General features: G+C 35.4%; 2 protein-coding genes across 2 annotated transcripts; one reads left to right on the top strand and one right to left on the bottom strand.

The window, feature by feature from the left end:
- The first annotated feature begins 847 nt into the window (after positions 1-847).
- On the top strand, positions 848-3,156 carry LOC148204385 (uncharacterized). Its single transcript, XM_088105601.1, has 4 exons — positions 848-1,123; positions 1,259-1,504; positions 1,637-1,717; positions 3,031-3,156. Exons 1-4 carry the CDS (start codon positions 848-850, stop codon positions 3,154-3,156), a joined length of 729 nt encoding a protein of 242 aa, XP_087961727.1.
- Positions 3,157-8,954: 5,798 nt separating this feature from the next.
- On the bottom strand, positions 8,955-17,907 carry LOC124830941 (ARM repeat superfamily protein). The gene is made up of 2 exons (XM_047304809.2): positions 17,383-17,907; positions 8,955-10,002 (listed from the first exon to the last, which is right to left on the bottom strand). The coding sequence occupies exons 1-2, from the start codon at positions 17,694-17,696 to the stop codon at positions 9,180-9,182; spliced, it is 1,137 nt and encodes a 378-aa protein (XP_047160765.2). The 5' UTR covers positions 17,697-17,907; the 3' UTR covers positions 8,955-9,179.
- Between the last annotated feature and the right edge of the window lie 328 nt (positions 17,908-18,235).

Here is an 18,235-nt window from a genome sequence, read left to right as displayed (position 1 = left end):
TATTTATTCTATAAAATTATTATTTTTTTGTTAGGATAAACTTAAATTTTAGGGTTTTATTAATAATTTTTGTTTAAATCTTATTTTATTAGTTTTTGGGTATAGTAATATTTAGTTTGATTTGATAGAGATAAAATAGGGATACATAGTTATGATTTTTGATTTATCTAGGTACAATATTATTTTATGATAGATTAAGCAAATTTTATTTTTAAGATAGTTGATATTTTATTTTCGGATTTTATTTTTATTCCCGAAACATTGTAAGTGTCACGGCTATTTAAAGCCTTCAATTATCAATGAATAATAAGACTCAATTTTAGGAAAATATTTGAGTGTGTGTATTGTGAGACTTTCTTAACAGTGATATCAGAGCTTTATGCTCTGAGTACCGAGAGAGAAAGAAAATAAAAGGAGAGATGGAAGAGTCAAACACTGTGAGAGAAAAAGTGAGTGCTTGATTTTTTTTGGAGAGAGATGGCAAAGGTTGTCAATGGTATGAGTGTGCCACAATTGACGAGAAAAACCAATTATGATAATTGGTGCCTACAGATGAAGGCGTTATTGAGATCCCAAGACATTTGGAATATGGTGGAAGACGGGTACGTTGAACCTGATGAAGATGAACATCAGATGGTGACACATATAACCGCGTTGAAGAAAACACATGCAAGAGATGAGTCAGCATTGTATTTTATCTACAGTAGATAAGTCGGGATTCGAAAAAATAGTGAATGCCAAATCAGCAAAGGAAGCCTAGAAGATATTGGAGGTTGCGTATAAAGGTGACAAACGCGTTAGACAAGTCTGAATACAAGCTCTCAAAGGATAGTTTGAACAGTTGAAGATGGAGCCCAAAGGGCATATAACCGAGTACAAAACTCGGGTGGAGAAGGTGGCCAACCAACTCGGCAGGAATGGAGAACAAATGTCATCTAGTCGGGTTGTGAGAAAAATTTTGAGATCCCTTACAAAACATTTCAAAAGTATCGTGTACGCCATCGAAGAATCTAAGGACTTGTCGGTTCTCACAATGGATAAACTTGCTTGGTCATTAGAAGCCCACAAACAAAGTAGAAGGAGTTGGGATGATCAGGTTGAACCCGATGATCAAGCACTACAGGTATAGTTAGACTCGAATAAAACTCGGATAACTCAGAGCCGAGGTCCTGGCGGCAGAGGACGAGGAGGCCGAGGACGAGGTGGATGTGGCCGAGGTAATTTTGAGAATGATAATGAAGAGCAAACCGGTCAACAGAATTGGCGTGACCGAGGACAAGGGAAAGGCCGAGGAGATCTGTCAACAGTTGAGTGTTTTAAGTGTGACAAGTATGGTCATTATGCAAATGAGTGTAGATCAATCAAGTGCTACAACTGTGGAAAGCCTGGCCATATTGCAAAGTATTGCAAGAACGAGACAAAGGGGAGGACTAATCTCCTTACTGAAGATGTAGAAGAACTGTTGCTGGTAAAGAGCTCGGATGCAGTAGACATGGACAATTCGGTCTCAATAATGGATGAATAGATCTCGGTAAAAGGTGTGACAAACGTGGAAAAGGAACTCAAACAAAAAGATGAAGAGATTTAGTGGATACAGAGGCTTTTGGATGAAGCTAATGAGATTATGAATAAACAGAGGGTTGAGCTTGAGGAGCTAAAGAAGGCAGATGTTGGAACATGCTTGAAATCAAAGACTAATGAGATTTCTACCAACTCGGTATGGTATCTAGATACTGAGGCAAGCAATCATATGTGTGTGATGGACAAATTTATGATCACCAAAATATGATGTCACAAACTTGTTGAAAAATCGGCAAGTATGACCGAATCGTTTCAAGTAATAAACTCGGTAAGACCAAGTATCGTTCTCCCAAAGGACTCACGGCCTAGTTTAGTTATGTGATTTGTTGATTAGTTAAGACTTAAGAACAAAATAATTGGATTTTGCTATGCAAAAGACGAAAATAAACATGTATGCATGAGGTTGATCAATGGCTAAAACAAAATACAAACACTTTCAATGGATTATATGAATGAATATGTTGTTGGGGTTTATCAAATTCATCTTATCCACTCTCATATATTTTAGGAATTCAACATTCAATTCATCATTGTTAATGCCACTTTCTAAATTACCTTTCAAGAAGGCTTCTCCCTAATTACGAGTTCATACGATTCCTAGCATTCCTAATAATTAGTTTATTTAGCACAGGAGCTTAAGGCAACCAATATACTTATTGGGAGAAATTCCCCGGATCTAGACTTCCCCGTACGTTCCTGTATCGACAAAATCAATAATCATGCATTGAATGAGTTAAACAAAGCAAGCATTAAGCAAAGAGGAAAAACCCTAACTAATGATGAAAGAAAGCATAAATCTTAGATTAAGATGCAAGCACAAATTCCATATATGAGAGCTTCAAAAGATTACATTGATTCCCCAACAAACATACAAGGTTTAGTTCACCATATTCATGGTGAACCTAGATGAACAATAATGAAAGAATGAAAGAGATAGAAAAACCCGAGAAAGAGAAGAGGAGAGCTGTCACCATCTCCCAATCTACCCCAAGGGGTGGAAGAGAGAGTGTTTGCTTCGTTTCTGCCAAAGATACCAACCCTAAGACATCTAGGTCTTTAAATAGGACATAAAAATAATAGAAAACGGGTCCAGGCCCAAACAGATCATAAAATCGCATAAAACTGGCCCAAAACTCGTCTGGTTGACTTTTTTCGTATTTTGGTTGACTGGTTGACTTTTTGGTTGACTGGTTGACTTTTCTGGTTGACTGGTTGACTTTTCTGGTTTCTGGTTGACTTTTCTGATTCCATCTCTCTCCTTCTTCACTTCTTTCACTAAATTCACCTTAAAACCTGCACAAAAACACTGAAATCAAGCATAAACCTGTCCAGCTCTCTTATTTTTGAAAATATGGATAAAAGCATGATTTCAAGCTAGTTTCTAACTGTAAAGGTTGCTTTTTGTGTCAATTTTAAGCATGAAAATAACAGTTTTTCAACTGTTATCAGTGTGAAAACGAGAACTGTTTTTATAAACTCACCAAGGTGGAGGCCAAATTTGTGTCTTTCGGAGATGACTCTAAGGTGGCCGTGAAAGGGCGTGGAACAATTCGGCATATGCAGAACAATGGATGAGTTGGAGAGATTAGGGATGTTTACTATGTTCCTGAGCTGAAGAGCAGTATTTTAAGCATGGGTCAGATAATTGAAAAAGGTAATTCAATTTTTATGAAGGACCAGGTACTGTATTTAAAGGATAAGCATGGTCGTCTAGCAACCCAAGAAAAAGCGAAGAAGAACCGGTTGTATGAACTAGAGTTGAAAATATTGGAGAAAAGGTGCTTGAAGCAAGGTATGACTAGTAAGAGCTTGGATAACTCCAACTCAAATCTGATTGAAAGAAACAGACCCAGTGTGGGATGATGCACATGGGAAGTCGAATGAAGGAAGGAAAAATTTAAGTTTATGGGGGAGTTTGTTGGGATAAACTTAAATTTTAGGGTTTTATTAATAATTTTTGTTTAAATCTTATTTTATTAGATTTTTGGTATAGTAATATTTAGTTTGATTTGATAGAGATAAAATAGGGATACGTAGTTATGATTTTTGATTTATCTAGGTACAATATTATTTTATGATAGATTAAGCAGATTTTATTTTTAAGATAGTTGATATTTTATTTTCAGATTTTATTTTTATTCCCGTAACATTGTAAGTGTCACGGCTATTTAAAGCCTTCAATGACTCAATTTTAGGAAAATATTTGAGTGTGTGTATTGTGAGATTTTCTTAACAGTTTTATAGTATTTTAGTTACCAATCTTAGTAAAGATAGTTGAGAGAAGTGGTACTCTTAACTTAATTTATCTTATATTTTGGGAGTAGCTTAGTTTATACGTTATGGAGCTTTAGCTTTGAAGAAAGTCACTTAAGGTAAGGAAAACGAATAAAGATTTATAAGGAGTAATAATTTATGATGGTGATGATAAAGCTATGATAAGTATCTCTGATGAATTATATAAATAAATACAAGGATTGACTTATTTTGGATTTTTGATTATTTTATTTAATATTACTTTTTTTTTATCCTTTGTGTTGATTATATGTTGATGTTATGCTTGGTGATTGAGCTATTTTTGTAACATGATAAATTTCTCTTTAACAAAGATACATATACTTAGCCATGTGATATAACTAATGATATATATATATATATATATATATATATATATATATATATATATATATATATAAGTGTGTCAATTAGGGTCATTACAAACAAAACACTAGCAATTTTGAGTTTCATAAAAGACGAAGTTTTATCTAGAGACATTCATTTCAAAAGAATAAAGGTGTTTTTATTTAACTAATTATATCTTGTCTTCAAAGTCTTGTCTCAACTTCAGAGTTACTAGATTCATATGCACCTATTGTTGCTCACGTATTATCATACTATCATGACAGAGGAAAGAAAACAAATAGCATAGAAACTTACAAATAGGTTTAAGGAAAATGTAATAGGTATGAATGATAATAATAAAAATTATTCTTTTATTTCAAGGGAAAGGTGAAGATTGAGAAGTTTGATGGTAGCGACTTTGAGTTTTAGAAGATAAAAATAGAGGACTACATGTATGAGAAAAATTTGTATCTACCCTTAAAAGGGCAGAATACAGACCATATGGAATAATTAAATTGAGACTTGTTAGATCGATAGACACTTGCTGTGATTCGATTGACATTCGCCAAGAATGTTGCGTTCAACATCATGAATGAAAAACAAAATCGCATACTTGATGCAGGCATTGTCAGATGTGTATGAAAAGTCATTTGCATCCAATAAAGTGCATTTGATTCGCAGACTTGTCAACCTCAAAATGGTTGAAGGTAACTCATTTACTCATCATATTAGTAAATTTAATACAATTATTGCACAATTGACATCACTGCAGATAACTTTTGATGATGAAATAAAAAAATTAGTTTTATTATTGTCTCTTCTAAAAAGTTGAGGGTGCAACTGTTATTGTAGGTAGTAATTCTGCAAGCAACAACAAGTTGAATTTTGATAACATCTATCACTTGATCTTAAGCGAAGATGTTTGTAGGAGTAGTTTAGTGGTTGTAGATGGCTTCTCATACATATTTGAAAAAGTTTGCATCATATCTACGGTTGTTTTTTCGTTCATGATGTTGAACGCAACATTCTTGGCTAATATCAGCCAAATCACACCAAGTGTATGCCAATCTAACAACTCCATATATGATTGTTTCATGTCATTTGGCTTCTACCCTCTTAAGGGTAGATATAACTTCTTCTTATACAAGTAGTCCTTTATCTGCATCTTCCAGAACCCGAAGTCATTGTCACTGAACTTCACAATCTTCACCTTCCCTTCTTCCAATGTCATTACCCTTGCTACATTTGAAGAAAGCTCCCACAACTTCTCTAAATTATTATTTAACTATATTTTTGGAAAGTTTGGGAAGGTTTACCTTGCAGATGGAAAATCTCTTGATATTGTGGGAAAACATGATTATTAACATCATAACCTCTAATGGAAGCGTGTGGACTTGAATAATGTCAAACATATTCCTACCTTAAAGAGAAACTTAATATCTATAGGACAGTTAGATAATGAGGGGCATTACACCACTTTTAGAGATGGTCATTGAAAGGTAATGAAAGGCAATATTGTTGTTGCTCGTGGAAAGAAACAATGATCTCTTTACATGATTACAGATGAGGATATGATATAAGTTGCAAAAGTTGGCAATAGTTCATCTCTGTGACATCAAAGACTTGGGCATATGAGAAAGAAAGGAATGAAACTCATGATCTCAAAAGGTAAAATACCTAACTTTAAGTATGTTGACGTTCGGCCTTGTGAACATTGTATCTTTGAAAAGTAGAAAAAAGTTAGCTTCTTCAAAACAGTGGGTGCCAACTCCAGTAAAATCCCTTGCGGTTCATATTATTATGTAACCTTCATTGATGATTCTATAAGAAAGGTATGGATCTACTTTTTAAAGAATAAATCTGATGTCTTTTTTGTGTTTAAAAGGTGGAAAAAAAAGGTTGAGACTTAAACATGTTTAAAAGTTAAATGTTTGAAGTTTGGTAATGGTGGAGAATATGACAGTAGTGAATTCAAAGAGTTTTCTTCAAAGAATGGGATCATAATGATCAAGACATTTCCAAGAACACCAGAAAAAAATGGCGTGACAGAAAGAATGAACAAAACCTTAAATAAGAGAGTAAGATGTATGAGAATCTAGTAAGGACTACCCAAGGTATTGTGGGCATATACAATAAACACAATAGTCTATCTTATAAATAGAGGATCATCATTCCTTTAAATTATAAGTTACCTGAAGAGGTGTGGTTTGGAAACGAGGTAAGACTCTCATACTTGAAAGTCGCTGGTTATACTTCATATATTCTATTGAACTCTAATATTAGAGATAAACTAGACTGTAAGGCAAAATTATGTTATTTCATTAGCTATGGATCTGACATGTATGGCTACAGGTTTTGGGATGACCAAAACAAAAAAATTATCAGAAGCAGAAATGTCACTTTTAATGAAAACATCTTCTATAAAGATAGGACTGTAGAATCGGTAAATGAACAACTAGAGCAAGTATCATTAGAAGAAATTTCAGAAAGTGATGTAGTTAACAAAAGGTTGAATATAGAGGTAGAGCTTGAGTTAGAACCTAAACATATAGTAAAGTTAGAAACTCTTGAAGTCATGATTAGAAGATCTGGCAAAACAATTATAACTCCACAAAGGTATTCTCCTTCATCACTACCTTTTGTCGACTGATGCTGTTGAGCCAGAGTATTTTGTTGAGGCTATACAAGGAGATGAATATGTTAAGTGGGAGCTAGTAATGAAATATGAGATAAAGTCTCTTTAGAAGAATAAAACATGGTCTTTAACCAAGTTACGGGAAGGAAAAAAGGTTTTTCAAACCAAGTAGGTCTATAGGTTAAAAGAAGAAACCAATGGCAATAGAAAATATAAGACTAAACGCGGAGTAGAAGTGTTCCAATAGAAATAGGGTATTAATTTCGCAAAAATTTTCTTTCCTATTGTCAAGATGACTACCATTAGAGTTAGCTTGAGTATAGTAGCTGTAGAAAATCTTCATCTAGAACACTTAGATGTCAAAATTGCATTCCTACATAGGGATCTTGAGGAGAAAATCTTTATGACACAACCAAAAGGTTTTGATACACGAGGCCAAGAGAATCTTGTATGCAAGCTTCATAAAAGCTTGTATGAATTAAAACAAGCACTAATACAATGGTACAAGAAGATTAATGAATTTATGAGAAACTCGAGATTTCATTATTGCTTTATATGTTGATGACATGTTGATAACAAGAGCCAATATGGTAAAAATTAACAAGCTGAAAAAACAATTGTTAGAAAATTTTGAAACGAAGGATCTTAGTCCAACTAAACAAATTATTGGTATGAGAATCTCTAGGGATAGATCTGAAGGTATTTTGAATTGATCTCAGGAGAAATATATGGAAAATTTGCTTAACAGATTCAATGTTTGAAATGCTAAAACCAAGAATACACCTTTGGGAGCTCATTTAAAGTTTTCAAAAGGGTAATCTTCTTAAACAGATGACGAATAAAGTTACATGTCTAAAGTTCCATATGCATATGTAGAAGGGAGATTGATGTATATGGTTTGCACCAGACTTGACATATCACATGCAATGGGAGTTATGAGTGGGTTTGTATTAAATCCCATAAAGTAGCATTAGGAAGGTGTGAAGTGGATATTGAGATATTTGAGGGGCACTTCAAAGACGCATTTGTCTTTTAGAAGAAGTAATAACACTTTACAAGTATTTTATGATGTAGACTTGGAAGGAGATTTGAATGGAAGAAAAAGCACAATAGGTTACATTTTTATGTTAAGTGGAACCACTATAAGTTGAAAGTCTAAACTTCAAGGAAAAATCTCCCTCTCAACCACTGAAACTGAGTGTGTAACTATCTAAGAAGCGAGACAGATGATATTGTTGAAGAATCTCCTAAACGAATTAGGAAAAGAGCAAGATGACCCTCCATTGTTCAGTGATAGTCAAAGTGTTATATATCTTGCTAAAAGTCAAATTCTTCATTCTAGATGCAAGCACATTTAATTGAAGTATTATTTTATAAAAAAGTTTGATAATTGATAGAGACTTGTTTTTGTCGAAGATTCCAAGTGTAGAGAACCCAACTGATATGTTGACCAAGATCATAACAAATAAGTTGAAACTTTGTATTGCCTCAACTAGCCTTCAAAAATAATTAATGATGAAAAACAACTACACTAGCTAATAATGTGTAAACCAAGTTCTAAATGATAGAATTGTTAATATTGTGAAACTTAATTTAAACTCACATGCTTGACTCTCTGACACCAAAAATAAATATAATATAGTCAAAAGACACCAAAAATAAATATAATATAGAGATAGGCGGATAATATCTATTGATTGTAGTATTTCAAATGTATCAATTTGAATAAAAACCTTATATCATTATTTATCACATTATCAACATATCCAAAAAGAATAACATTTCACATCATTAACAAAGTCTAACTCTATTATAACATTTGGCAAATTCAAAACAGTAAAAAGTAAAAAAAGAAATTAATTACATTGCAGACTAAAAATGTATTTAAACCTATAAATTTTATTTCTTAAAACTAAAATTATTTTCATTCCTTTACTAACCTTTTAGTTTTAAAATGGCTTTATAACTAATTTTACCCGGTCATGTCCTTAATATAAAAAAAATGGTGGCCTAATTACAACCATTGTGTGTATAAAATAGCAACCTTTCTTAAATTCGTGATCTGAGAAAGAAATACATGCAAGTACAGAATCCTTTGTAGGTGTAATGCACAACATCCTCGTGAAAGTATGCAGTGTAATTAATTGAGTGCTGAGGTCAGTAGATCAATCTCATGTTAGTCTAGTAAACATCAATACACAGTCATGTAGGAGAGCAACATAGACTCACTTTCCATGGTGATCTAGTTAACACAACTAGCCCCCCAGAGAAAAAAAATGAAAACACATATTTACAAGTTAAAACTCAATTGTGCAGTTGCTTGATGAGGAAAAAAAGGTACACATCAAGTGGAAGGAATAGAAGGAGTGCAAGATGCAGCCCTATGCTGGATGCATTTCATGCTATGTTCCATACTCCTTTGAACCATATCTTGCAACAACTGTTTGGCAGTTTCAGCAGCTTTATCTGCTCCATCTACTCGTTCAGCAATGTCATAAACAATTTTCTCCAAAACTGATGAGGTTAGTCTCTTTTCTGGGGGAGAATCTCTGAGCAAATCCAGAAGCACACGAGCTCTATCTTGAGCTTCAGCCGTGCCCTCCACGGTCAGACGTAGCAGACCCGGAATCGCTCCTTCTTTAAGAATCAGTTCCCGGTATTTATCCCGGCAGCTTCGGCATAAAGATAGCAGAGCTCCTACAGCATGTTCTGTGCTGACAAGTGATCCGTCTTCAACTGTCTCAACTAGGGTTAAGATTCCACCATCTGCAATTGAGATTGCAGTTCGCCCTTCTTCAGAGTTGGACAGGATTTCAAGCAGTGATGTGGCTTTTTCCGCAAACTTGGAATACTTCTTGCACTCTTTGAGAAGGTTGATCAGAGGGAAAACAGCACTTGGATCAAGAAGTTCAATGGAATTCTCATTGCTGGTAGAAAGATTATGGAGTGCTGTAACAGCATCAACTTTGCCTTGAACAGTTCCAGATTTGAGAATCTGAACAAGGAAAGGTGCGGCTCCAGAAGCAGCAATAATGGGCTTGTTGGATGCAGCAGCTGAGAGTGACAAGACTGCAGCTGTAGCTAATTCTCGTATACCGCTACTTTTCATCTTGAGGAGCTCCACCAGTGGAGGCATGGCACCATCTGTCACTATTTTGACCTTGTTTCTAACAAATATGAACTCCGAAACGTTATGCAAAGAACTATTTTTTAAGAAAAGCCGAATTCACAAAAGAACGAAGAGAAGGACTTAAAGCATGAAATACATAGTAATAACAAAAAGAACTGCAGAAGACAACATTGAAGATGATACAAAATGTTTCGACCATTTTAGGCAGAGTCTACTGGTAAACATGAATTTTCTAGCATTGAAACAAAAAATTAGTACTTAAGATATACCGCACCCGAAAATGTCTGAGTCACCACCAAATCAGGTAATGGTATCCAAAGATATGAATAATGAATACCCATAGAGCTTTTTATGCTTTGTTTTTCCTCCCACAGTGCTGCACAGATTGTTGGTCCCCACTTGTCCCTTTCTGCCATTTGTTGAAAAGGTTCCTACTCATTGTCATTGCTGTGATGCTTTTTAGTGGGGCAAATGGGAAAAACAAGTAAAAAGGACATTGAGGTGGTCATGTGGAACCACTCTATAAGTGTTATGTTTCTATAAGTGTTATGTTTCTATGCATACACTTTCAGACAAATGCAAACGATTGTTGCATACTTGTTCGGGTGTTGTCGCAAGGATGAAGTATCAACTTGCTGAAACAAATGAGAATGTGGATGCTAGTACATCTGCTCCTGACAAAGTTATGGTAATCTTTCTGAAGTTGCTAGAAAATTACAAAAAAAGTTGCAAAAGTTCATCAATGTCATTGCTTTTGATATCAGAGGACAAGGATGAAAAAAGTGACTTTGATCTTGGGGATGATGAATGAAAAAATCATTAGACGACTAGCTTATGCACTGTAACAGGAAATATTAATCTGTCATCTATATTGGTACTTTCATGAGGGGTTGAACCACTTTGTGCAGTTATTCTTCTTGCAATTTTGATTTATGATTTTAATCTTGTTTTACTTTGAATTTTATATCTCTGTTTACTGCTTATGCACCGAGTTCTTAGACTCTAATATCTCTGTAATATTTTAAATGTTTTTTCACATGAAAACATACTTCAAGTTGGTAGGAATTATTGATCAGTAATTCAGTATCTTACTATTCGTTATATAATCCAATTTAAGATTCAAAATTTAGGTATGAATTAATTTATAATCTAGTACATATCCTCATAAACAAGTTCATGTCATATTCTTTACCCATTGTTTGGGCAGTGGACCAAGTCAAGGCACTGATCCAAACCCCACATCTGTGCCAATTCTTACCAACTTAATCAGATATAACCCACATATCCATCCACCACAAAGACACAATTCATTGTCCACTAAGGATTAAAAATAGAAAAATATATTTTGAAGGGCTTAAGAGACCCCTTTCATAATCTTCTATTTATAATGAAAAAAACTGATTCAAGAGTACATGGAATATTAAGGAACTACACTAAACACTAGGTGCAAAACTAGGTACTAAATTGTATAACATACACCCTACTTAGGCTTAATGATGACACATAGATGTAATTAATCTAAGATTCCCCCTCAAGCTGGAGCATACAAATTGTATGTCCCAAGCTTGAAACAAATGAACTCAATCTGAGGTCCTCTTAAGGACTTGGTCAACTATTTGCAAGTTGGTCATTTGATCCAACAAACTCAGTATAAATTTCTTTGGACAACAACTTTTTTCCAAACAAAATGATAGTTAATTTCTATGTATTTAGTCCTCTCATGAAACACTAGATTTGATGCAATACATCTTCATGATCTCTTCATGGTCTGAACTTAACAGAACTTAAGCTCTCAAAGAAATTGTTTTACCCATATAAGTTCGCAAGTGAGAGACATCATTGCCCTATATTTAGCTTCAGTAGTTGACCCGGCCGTCACATTTTGCTTCTTACTTTTCCATGAGATAACATTTCTTTTAAGAAAAATACAATATCTTGTAGTAGAGTGCCTATCAGTGGGGGAGTTTGTCTAATCAGCATCACAATATCTAGAGACTTGGACATTTCCTCTACCTTCATATAGCAAACCTAGTCCTGGAGCCTTTTTGAGGTATCTTAGAAAGCAAATGATGGCATTCCAATGGCCAATACATGGGGCCCGCATAAATAGACTAATCACTCCAACGGCAAAAGATAGCCCAGGCCTCGTAATAGTAAGATACATTAGCTTTCCAACAATCTGCCTATATTTTTCTTCCTTTAAGAGATTACAATCCCATCTTTTGATTGAGCTAACCTCAATACCCAAAAAATATAAGACTTCCAAGATCCTTGGTTTGAAAATGTTTGCACGTGTACTCATTCAATTGAGCAATTCCAGTAACAACATTTCCTATAATGACTATATCATCAATATAGACTATTAGGTAAATACATTTCCCAAGAGGGGTATTGTAAAAAAAAATTAAACGTAGCCCAAAAGTTTGGACAACTGAGTTGAACTTACCAAACCAAGCGCATGATGATTGCTTGAGGCCATAAAGAGAACAACACAACTTACAAACCTTACCAGACTCCCCCTAAGCAACAAACTCAGGAGGTTGATCCATGTATACTTCTTTTGCAAGATCACCATGTAGAAAGGCATTTTTGATATTTAGTTGGTGGAGCGGCCAATGACGAATTGCTACCATGGTAAAGAAGAGATGAATAATAGTCATCTTGGCCACTTGAGAGAAAATATCACGATAATCGAGGCCATAAACTTAAGTGTACTCTTCTGCAATTAATCGTTCCTTGAGACGATTGACTTCATCATTAAGGCCAACTTTAATGGTATAAACCCACCAACATCCAACAACTTTTTCGCCAAGTGGAAGGGAAACTAACTCTTAAGTATTACTTTAGTCAAGAGCCTTCACACTTTTGGAATGGTAATAGAAGACATTGAGGATAGAAAAGAATAATAGGAATGCGACAATCCATGATAACTTAGAAAATTATAAATAGGATGTGGGTTTTGAGTGGAATGAGTACCTTTTCTAACAATAGTGGGCCAGCCTAAATCATCTTCACCAGGAGTTGTGGTATCGAGTGACGAGGGAGAAGAATTTGAAGTAGAGGATTCACCATGTTCTTTAACAATTGGACTATTCCTTGGGGTCCTATGCTAGAGGATATCAATAGGTGGAGATGATGGTACATGAGGACTTTGATTAAGCGAGAATTGGAAAAAACACTACGAACATTGGACTCATAGGAATATTGGACTCAGCCATTGGTATAGGAAGGACATCTTGTATGGAATGAATATCTGGAACAATGGAGAGAAGTAAGGAGTCTGTTCAAAGAATGCAACCTTAGCAAACATATAATACTTCTTGGTTTTAGGAGAGTAACACCAGTACCCTTTTTGAAGTTGAGAATACTCCAAGAAGACACATTTGATTGCATGTGCAGACAATTTGTCCAACCCTAGAAACATGTCTTGAACAAAACAAATACAACCAAACACTTGATGAGAAATGTGAAAGAGAGAATCATTTGGAAAAAGAATTGAAAAAGGAACCTTATTATTGAGGGAGGAGAATGACATCCTGTTAATAAGAAAACATGCGGTTAGCATGGCATCACCCCATGATCGACAAGAATATTTACACCAAGCAATAAGGTACGAGTAGTCTCCACTAAGTCCCTAGTTTTCCTTTCTGCTATACCATTTTGTTAGGGTGTATAAGGACAAGTAGACTAATGTAATATACCAAGTGAACTTAAGACAGTAGAGAAATTAGATGGGAATTACTCTTTGGCATTATCACGTCTGAAAATTTTGATTACTTGACTGAATTGATTCTTGATCTCGTTCAAAAGAGTTGTAAAAATAGACAATAATTCAAAACGGTCTTTAATAAGACAAATCTAAGTACATCTTGAATATTCATCAATGAACGTCACAAAATACTTAAAACCAAAAAAAGAGACATGGCTAGGTCCCCAAATATTAGAATGAATGATAGAAAAAATAGAATTACACCTTGATTCAAACCTTTTAGGAAAGGTAGATCTAACATGTTTTCCTAGTTGACAAGACTTACATTCTAAAGTCTGGGGACTACTAAGTTCAAGGGCCATTTTCTTTAGTTTTGACATATGCAGATGACCTAACCGATCAGGTAACAATTTAGGACTTGGAGATGCAACAAGGGACACGTGGGGACTAGATCCAAGATGGTATAAACCTTCAGCTTCATATCCTTCTCCAATTTGTCTCCCTGAACCACGCTCTTGTATAATAAAGGATTTGTTATTAAAGGTTATTTAGCAATTTAATGTTTTGGTTAATTGCTTAATGAAATCAAATTGAAAGGACAATTAGGAACAAAAAGAACAAATTTAAGATTTAGGGAAGGGGAAAGTGACACTTGAACAACTCCCTTTGATGAAGTTTTAGAGTCATTTGTCAAGGTTATGAAATGATGGTTTCTTTGAAAGGAAAGGGATGAGAACAAGGAAGCATTACCAGAGATGTGATTAGAAGCGCCTGAGCCAATTGTCCACAAGTTTTGACCTTCCATGGATTGAGAACTGCAAGTTGTTGATGTACTTGGAGTTTTAGATGTTTGCGCCAAGCTGTTAAACTTTAACCTTGGATACTCTTGATATTCATCCTCAGTGAATTTGGAGTCGGTTGTTTCAACTTTAGAGACATTGGTTATGTTGGTAGGGTAACCATATAGAGAGTAACAATTTTCTTGGTGTGACCCATCCTTTTACAGTATGTGCACTGAGGACGCCCTCGATCTCCACGTCCTCCTCTTCCGAGTGTGGCAATCACGACGAATGATTTCACTAGTTCATGAGCTTCCTTAGTTTGAGGCGTTGGGACAAAGGTGTATGGTCAAGAAATCCATTGAAGGGACCTCATGACTTGTCAAAACTTGATCTCTGACATGATTAAAGTCGGTAAAGCACGAAGGATCATCACCATATAATATTTGTCAAGTTTATTCTTGATTTCATCCAAAGATTCGACTTCCAAGAACATCTTTAGTTCTTCCACAGCTGATTGGGCTTCAGCCATGAAGGATATCGTGTCATGGTCAGTCATTTTGAGAGATGCAAGATTGTTTGTAGAATCAAAGAGACATTGGATATTATTGGCGTAGATGTTTTGAGCTTTCTTCCAAAAAGAGTGGCATGTTTTGAAAGCTCTAAGGGACGTCAGAAGTCTTGGTTTCACAAATTGTCACAACAGGGTACACAGTTGGAAATCAACTTGTTCCCACCGTTCAACTTTTTCAGCAGGTTCATGGCTTCCATCTTGCTCAAGGTGGTCATGATGTCTTTGGCCAAATCATATTTCAACAGCAGGAGACCAAGATAGATAATTTTGTCCATTTAACTTCTCAGAAGTAACAGAGGGACTTCCAGATAATGAAATAGCATTCCCGGTAGCCATTTCTAACCAAGGAGACAAAAAACCAGGGAGAAGATGTGAAAACAGCAAGGGAAGTTTCTAGGGTGACTTCTGGACTCCACCGAAATGAAGTTTCAAAGGTCAGAACAAAGAGAGGAGGCTCTGCGACAACTATAAAGGTGGTGCAGTGACGTTCCGATGATGTCACGGCGGCACATGGACAACACACACCTGGTTGAGGTGGATAGAGAAGAAGAATGTTGCGATGTGTGGCAGTAAACTGGCCTTCAACACCGGCAGGGTTAGTTGTCGCTCAAAGAGGCAAACCAGATCCGGTGGTCACCAGGTGAAACTGGGACAGTGGTCTCTTATACCCCTAAGATTAAAAACAGAGAAATATATTTTGAAGGGCTTAAGAGACCCTCTCATAATCTTCTATTTATAATAAAAAAATTGATTCAAGAGTACATGGATGATTAAGGAACTACACTAGACACCAGAATTATGTCCGACTATAGGTACAACTAATAAATTTTTTAACACACTATACCCTACTTAGGCTTAGTAATGATACATAGATGTAATTATTCTAACAATCGTGATATTGTCAGCCTATTCCTTCTTTTCAACTAATTTTCTTTGGGGAGGGGAGCTATTTTTATAGCTTTCATGAGCAAGTCATGCAAAACCCAACTGGAGTTGGGCACAACTTGCTTGTGTGTTGTGCTAGAATCATACAATTCACGTGCAACAAGTCACTACCTTGTGATTCCTCTTATTCAAGCACCAAAATATTTATAACATGATTTGCATCAAAAGATCCTTGTATTGAATCAATTGTATCATATGCACAATACTGATAACAATGCATTAAACTGATGGGGTATACCCTAGATCCAATTTGACCACTTTGAACCTCATTCTAAAAAAAACTCCCACATCAAAGAAGAACATGTGTTGACAAGAGCTGGCAGACATTTAACAGAATTTCTTATTTCATCACAATAATCATTAGTAGGTGCAGTATGCATTCCAGGTAAAGATGCCCTTAAAATTAAAAGGTATATTAAATTACGGGTTACCAAAAATTTCTCTCATGTGTTCATTTTTAGCCTAGACACATTAAAGTATCAACCCACGCACCTCACCCAAAGAAATGTTACTGCATATACATTCAGCCTCGCGGCATTCCATTATAATAACCACCCTAGATCATTTTCACAGCTTCAGGCTAGAACAGGTAGAGTATCTTCTCCTTTTTTTCCGTTTAAGCTTAGTACTAACTACATTGATAAAATCATGGAAATTCAGTTGCAAATGTCATGTTATTTTTTGAGAACTGCTCAGGATAAAACAGAAACTATATCTGGTAATGTCATGCCTTAAATTGACCATACATGACCATTAAAAAAAATAAAACTCTAAAAAGAAGATCAGAGAAGAATACCAAAACACAAACACATCCTACAAAACAAGCCAGGTAACCTTCAATAAACGCTATCCAGTTGCAATGTTGATCTTTATACAAGAAGATCAAACATATATCATGAATTTAAGACTATAAGTTAATCTTAGTTCCAAATTGCTTAGTTTTTATGCCAAAACAGCTTTTTATCAGCTTAAGGATATTTCTGCAGCAGCTTGAACACCAAATAAGTTAATCCAAAAACAAACTAACAAAACATGTACCATTCACATAATTTAGAGAAGCTGTTTCGAACAAAATGTATAGTTTTCTTTGAACAGTATCACGAAAAATAACGAGAAACTTCAACCACCCATCAACTAGATACCGCAGTACGATTTATGAATTAAAAGGAAATAGTCTTTTTTTCTTTTTTTGGTTGGGATAAAATCAACGAACCCATCCCTTTCCCACTACCTTGAGAACATGGAAAGTAACACCAATCATAGTAACACTTCATATCCACATACAAAACACATACCAACACAAAAATCAGATTCAAACGAACCAAACAATATTACACAAAGACCCATTAACCGAACTCGCAGACCCATTTGAGAAATAAAAAAAAGCATGCATTTTGGGAAAAAGGGTACCGTTCATTGCGAACAGCGAGGTTGAGGAGAGCGAGAAGAGAGGATTGGCGAGCTTCGATGTTGGAAGAAGACAGCATCAGCACGAGGGGTTCAATCACACCCGCTGCGGCGAGCTTCGCACGTATCTTCGACGAGGGCGATGATTTCCGAACCATCTTCCTTATCTCCCTAGCAGCCTCAATCTTGGCGCTGAGGTTCCCGTCCAACAACTTCTCCGACAGCTCGATTATCTGAGTGTGTTTTCCGAGGTTCCAGGACGATGATGCTTCGGATTCTGTTTCTGTTTCCACTTCTATGTTCTCTCCCTCTCCCATTTCTCTCACTCACTCGCAGTGTGTCGCAAAAGCCAACCCTTTCTTCTTCTTCCCAATTCCCAAGCCCTTTTTTCAGAAAAACAGGGACTTTATTTGTAAATAAATGGGGTTTTATTTTGGGTAAAATAATAATACTACTACCTGATACTGGGAGTATAAATAATTAGGAAAATAAATAAAGAGAGAATTGTAGACTTAATAATTAGCTTTATGATGTTTGGTTGGTTAATGGGACTTAGTTTAGGTTGTCGCTGTACATCTATGCGTCGCATGTGTGTGGATTCATCTAACCACCAGTTTTTGCCACCAGACTTGGTCGTTTTATAAACTTTATTTTACAGTTCTACAGACAGACATGAATCCACGAAAAGAGAACTGATTAAAGTGACACGATGTTAAAATTAAAGTGACAGTAATTGTGTCATGGAGATTTACAAAGTGCTTATTTCGTGTCAATTTTAACTGAGTTATATATATTTTAAAATTAGAATAAGAGAAACGAGAATATTATAATACTTCAGTGTGTTCAAAGACTTTTC

The sequence above is a fragment of the Vigna umbellata genome, chromosome 1 (assembly GCF_029865625.1).
Source record: "Vigna umbellata cultivar VRB3 chromosome 1, Vumbellata_1.0, whole genome shotgun sequence".
Taxonomy (NCBI): domain Eukaryota; kingdom Viridiplantae; phylum Streptophyta; class Magnoliopsida; order Fabales; family Fabaceae; genus Vigna; species Vigna umbellata.
Note: the sequence above shows the minus strand (reverse complement) of the source record. Positions and strands in the feature narration are given on the sequence as shown.

Bases quoted from the DNA above. Each gene is read 5' to 3' on its own strand.
- LOC124830941 (XM_047304809.2), bottom strand. From the start codon at position 17,696: ATGGGAGAGGGAGAGAACATAGAAGTGGAAACAGAAACAGAATCCGAA. The intron at 10,003-17,382 runs GTACCCTTTTTC...CATATTTGTTAG, and splicing joins CTCGCTGTTCGCAATGAACG to AAACAAGGTCAAAATAGTGA.
- LOC148204385 (XM_088105601.1), top strand. From the start codon at position 848: ATGGAGCCCAAAGGGCATATAACCGAGTACAAAACTCGGGTGGAGAAG. The intron at 1,124-1,258 runs GTATAGTTAGAC...ACCGGTCAACAG, and splicing joins CCGATGATCAAGCACTACAG to AATTGGCGTGACCGAGGACA. The intron at 1,505-1,636 runs GTCTCAATAATG...ATGAATAAACAG, and splicing joins CAGTAGACATGGACAATTCG to AGGGTTGAGCTTGAGGAGCT.